This window comes from Octopus bimaculoides, chromosome 4 (assembly GCF_001194135.2).
Source record: "Octopus bimaculoides isolate UCB-OBI-ISO-001 chromosome 4, ASM119413v2, whole genome shotgun sequence".
NCBI classification, from domain to species: Eukaryota; Metazoa; Mollusca; class Cephalopoda; order Octopoda; family Octopodidae; genus Octopus; species Octopus bimaculoides.
This window is the reverse complement of record NC_068984.1, coordinates 81,333,691-81,339,310: the sequence shown is the minus strand read 5'-3', so window position 1 is coordinate 81,339,310 and position 5,620 is coordinate 81,333,691. Positions and strand designations below refer to the sequence as shown.

General features: G+C 34.6%; 1 protein-coding gene across 5 annotated transcripts in view; it reads left to right on the top strand.

Annotated features, from left to right (window-relative positions):
- Positions 1-5,620, top strand: part of LOC106880559 (transcription factor mef2A) — a 215,061-nt gene that overhangs the window by 78,958 nt on the left and 130,483 nt on the right. For 3 of the 5 annotated variants that reach the window (XM_052967168.1, XM_052967164.1, XM_052967165.1), the window contains exon 2: positions 1,785-2,064. The exons of the other annotated variants lie outside the window; for them this stretch is intronic. In XM_052967168.1, the coding sequence (XP_052823128.1) occupies positions 2,044-2,064 (21 nt within the window). In that variant the 5' untranslated portion in view covers positions 1,785-2,043. The remainder of the gene's footprint in view (positions 1-1,784; positions 2,065-5,620) is intronic. 5 annotated transcript variants of the gene reach the window in all.

Genomic DNA, 5,620 nt, shown 5'->3' with positions numbered 1-5,620 from the left:
GTCTCTTTTGCCAGTATAAAATTAAAATCCAGAGCAGTACCCAGTATTTGATTCACAAATCTTCCAAACTTTGATCCCCCATTTTGTGGGCTTTCCTGGCATATACTGTGGAAAACGCACTCGGCCTTTATAGCCCACCATATCCTCATCTATAAACTGTTTTATATGTGTTTTGAACACAGTCAATGAGGGGTTTTATTTTAAATAAGGGATCAAAGTCTGGTTATCCACGTACTGGTGTACTGCTCGTGTCTCTTACATGTAGATATTATGTCAATTTTAAAAACCGTATCCTCGTCATTATACTTGAGACATATTCGTCTTCAAAGGGTTCATCACTACTCCAGTAATTTGTTATTCTAGGTAACTTTCTAATGCCCATGATAATATTTATGGCAAAATATGCTTTAATTTCATTCAAGTTTGTGGGAAGCCACAAACTATCCTTTTTTACGCTTTGTTTACATTCAGCGTAACGGTTTGTTTCCGCCGTAATCAATTCAAATAGGTACATCGGAAAAAGCAAAAAGAAATAGTCTAAAGCTTTACTCTTTTGGGTAAGACTGTGACTTGGTCCAGTTTCTTCAGAAAAATCACTGAAAGAAGGAGTTTTTAAATTTTCACTTCATTCAGGTACTAATTCATTCTCTTTATCGCTATCATCGGAGCTCTGGGATTCACTGCTTTCATTTTCGGAAAATGAAACCTCAGATTTATTATCAAATACCACGTGCTTTTTTTTTTTCGGTTAGATTTATCAAGGTCTTCAGTGGAAAATCCTTCGAATTCTGACTCGCTGCTTGACAGAATAAAATTCGTATCCATTTTTTTTGTCAGGATTACAAATTTTGAAAACACAACAGGAACAAATTTGGAAAAAAATCTCCCAAAATTCACAAAATTAAAAAAACACGTCGATCGTCGTACAAAACTATAGCTGAACTGTTTACACAAATAATCACGAGTTTTCACGAATGTGCTAACGAGATTTGCTCGGATATTCTCATTTAAATATGAATAGGTGATTACGGGCGGTTTTAGGCGGCTTGGTCACATGAACCAAAATTTTTTTCGGGCGGCTTTGGGCGGTTTGGTAACGAAAGGGTTGATGTACTGCAGTTACTGTCTAAGATCATTGCTGAACTAACAAGAGTTATCAAATAATAGACAACTTGAATATTTTATACATATTTTCTACTTACGACCATTTTAGTGCCATCTTTTTCTGTATTAGAATTTTGCAGTGGTCAAGGGAGCTTTTATGCAATCGTTTGGCCTATCAGAAACAACAATAGCCAAATATACCCTTGCATGACACTCATTAAGGTTGACTGGGACTAATATTAGGTTGACTTTTATTGAGTGAAGAATTTTGCTCTGTTACAGTTTCTTATTTTGTGTTAAGATGATATAGCAACAAGGCCTGAAATTTTTGGAGTAGGGCATAGTTGATTACATTAACCACAGTACTCCACTGGTACTTATTTTATTGATCCCAAAAGGGATAAAGGCAAAGTCACTCTTGGTAGGATTTGAACTCAAGAGCTTCAATAGTCTGAAGAAATACAGCTTAATATTTTTTGTCCAGTGTGCTAACAATTCTTGCCAGGTCACCAGCTTTTTAAAAAAATGATAAATGATAATAACTATTAAAACTTTTTTCTATCAAGTTTCATAACATTATTCCTCTCCTTTTTTTTTTAAAAATTTTTATTTTTCCATTATCCTTTACTTTATTCTTTGTATCCTTATTCTTGTTCTTTTTACTTTTCTTCTAACTAAAGTATTGGGCAGAGTTGTTGTTTTGGGCAGACATAATAACACACTAGCCTCGATATTTTATGGTATCTAGATCAATGGTTTGCTGGTCTAAATTCAAATCAAACTGCTGTAAGCTTCACCTATCATCATCATCTGATTGGGGTTCCAGTTGTTAACATAACAAAAATATTTGCAGTTCAAATCAATCAGCTTCATCCACTACTGCTTTGCAAGAAAGACTTTTGAGTGTATAAATCAAAAAAAAAAAAAAAAAATTCCATCATGATAATGACAGATGCCATGGTAAGTTCAAACTAAATTGTCAACCCAGTTTTCAATATTAATTTAGATCTGTCATATGCATCATTGATGTCCTTCGGAAAGGCATAATGGCCATCACATTATCCCAGTTTCTCCCCTATATTAGTTCCTTTCTTGTATAATAACCAAGTTCAAATATCACTATTTATCATTCCTCTTGGGGTAGTAAAATAAGCACAATACACGTATTAGTATTCATTTAATTCACTATACCGACTGCTACAGATTTGTATGCTTGTGTCAAATACTGTCATTAAATCACCGTCGTTATATGTTCCACATGAGAAAAGAGGGACCAAATGGTAACATAAAAACCATAATGCATGCTTTCCTAATATCTGGTTTGTTTCCTATGTTTTTGATGAGGTGAAGCAGGTTTTCAGGCTCTGTTTGGCTGAAGGAAAGGCACAATTTACGAGACCTTAAATGTACCTTTTGTCTTTTACTTGTTTCAGTCATTTAACTGTGGCCATGCTAGGGCACTGCCTTGAAGGATTTAGTTGAACAAATTGGATCCAGTACTTATTTTTAAGTCTGGTACTTATTCTGTCACTCTCTTTTGCTCAACCACTAAGTTATGGGGATGTAAACAAACCTGCACCAGTTATCAAATGGAGATGTGGACAAACACACACATACACACAATGGTTTTCTATACAATTTCTATCAACAAAATTCACTCACAGAACATCTGTTGGCTTAAAGCTCTTGCAGAAGGCAATTGTCCAAGACACTGTGCAGAGGGACGGAACCGGAGACCACAAAGTGAGCTATACAACCTAGCCAAGTCTGACCATGCATGTCCCTAGCCAAGCATATGCAAAATTTAAAATTATTCATTTCAAACCCTTGAAAGTTTGTTTAAGACCAAACCTTTCCAGGCCCTGTTTTGAGTTCAAGCCCTCTTAATGATATTGATTTTCATTTGTTGCCAGGGGACTTGAATATAAAAGTTATTAATTAATATACTGCTCTCTTTGATACAATAATTACATCAGTAATGAGAAAATACTAATATTATTGAAATAAGCTTATTAAATATTTGCAAAAATAACTGTAGTAAGTAATGAGAAAATATTACTATTGTTGTAGGGCAGTGGAGTTTCAGAATTTTTAGAGTGGTTGACTGATTAAATACCTCAAATCTTTTAGCTACACTTCTTTATGATCTCTGTTTCTAATCTTGCTGAAGTCAACTATACTGTTCATCTTTCTGGGGCAAAATGAGTATCAATTCTGTACTGTAGTCAATTTAACCAACTGTTGCCTCTTCCAGGAAATTTGTAGCCTTTTTCCAATTTTAGAAAATAATAATAATAATATTATTATTATTATTATTATTATTATTATTATTATTATTATTAGGTTGCTGAAAAGTGGTAAGCTGGCAGAATTGTTAGCACACCAGATAAAATGCTTACTAGCATTTTATTCAGCTTTACTTTCTGAATTCAAATTCTGCCCAAATCCTTTTGGTTTTATAAAATAAGTACAACTGAGCACTGGGGTCAGGCCTTGTGTCTAGAGTAGACACATGAGCGACCTTTTTCAAGAAGCAGGCTACATGAAACTTGGTTCATCATTGCAGGGGGTCACACCACTAAAAGATTTGAGGTAATTTTTCATTAGCCATGCCATTCAGAAAGTCCTGTAGACTGCAGGTTGCCCTTGACTGCTATAGTAGAAAGGATTGTGATTATTATTATTATTATCATCACTTGTTTATTTTTCTTTGTTGCTACTGCTTGTATTAGTTGTAGTTGTTGTAGTGTTCCGTCACTTATCCATTTATCTCAAAAATTCTAATTGACCCAATTCCTTTGTAACTCTGCAGTTGAAATTTTAACTTAATACTGAAACTGAGTCAGCAAGAAACCTGTATGGTTTTCTATATTTTTTTTTTTTATTATTATTATTCTTTTCACACAGTGTGCATATTAAAACTGGCCACAATCAAATGACAGAAATAAGTAAAGGAATACACACATGCAAACTGTAAACTTTTGGGGTGTGTTTTCTTTTCACACCTGAGTATTCTTTTATTTTAAGTGTTTCAGCTTTAACCCTTTAGTATTTAAACCGGCCATATCCGGCCAAAATATTTCATCTGTTTTATGTTCAAACTGACCAGATCCAGGCTCTCACACCTACCCTACAATGTTATGCTACATTAAGTAATTACACCATCAAGATCTTGAAGATGAGATAATGCATGATTAATTCAAATCAATGTGAATCAATAAGCATATTATGTTTGATAGAATAATCTGAACACTAAAGGGTTAAAGCTGTGGTCATGCTGGGGCACATTTTTTATGTACAATGTACAATATATCATTATCTTCCATTCTTCTATCCTATTTCAGATTTAAAATAAATGTATATTTTTATTATGATTATTTTTCATTCTGTGCTTGTTGTTTATTGAACTTTCCAGATGGTTAAAAAAAATATATTGATGGGTAGTGAAAATTGTTTATTTGGTTTAAATGTTTGTAAAGGTTAACAATATTAATCTTAATATTTCCCCCACCTTCTTGCTTGTGTGCTTAAGATCTTAAGAATTCCTTCTTTTTCTTTTATTAGTACTTCTAACAAATTTCACCACTGTGATCATTGCTCTGCTGATATGATTTTTGGCAGTTGTTAAGGTCAAATGATATGTTTGATATCTTGTATAATAATATTATTAAATAACAATAACGTATCGACCTACCCTCCTCATTCCACTTCATAATTCTGTTAATCTGCTGGTTGTCAACAAAACTGTTGCCAGTCACAGATCTTTTCAGAAGAATTGCTTGCTGGTCAAAGTTCAAACCCTTATAGGACCCCACAGGTGTAAAGTCAACCTTTTTATCTGACTAGGCTTGAACTGTTTTGAGGCTTGTGTGGGTGGGGGAGGGGTGTTGCAGGGTGGTTGGGTTGGTCAAGGTCTGATATAGATCTTCATTTGTGTATGCAGGTCTTGAGTTTGGGCTTTTCTAGAAAACTGGCAGTTGTCTATATAAGTCTCCACTCTCCACACAACTGATGTTGCCTAAGGAAAAGCTGTCACTTTAGTTCCAATATAGCTGGCACCTGTGTCATTGCAGGTGTTGCTGTCAGAATGCATAGAACTGGGGCAAATATCAGAAAGCATCTTATCAGATGTTCTCTCACTTTGCTAATCTGCCGCCCTGGTTTGGTACTTTTTTTACTCCCTTCCAAAGGGTAAATTGACCTTGGCAGGATTTGAACTCAAAATATACTGTGAGGCATTCTATTTGTTGAAGTAGCTGAAATAATTGAATTTCAAATTAAGCAACTCTAATTACCACTGCCTAATAAGAAGGTACTTTGTCAATATTGATTTCAAGGCCAGCAGTTTTGGAGGAGGAGTTAAGTTGATTGCATCAATCCCCATTATTCAACTGGTACTTATTTTATCAACCCTGATAGACTGAATAGCAAAGTCGACCTCGGCAGAATTTGAACTCAGAACCTAAGGCTGGATGAAATACCGCTAAACATTTTGCCCGGCATGCTAACGATTCTG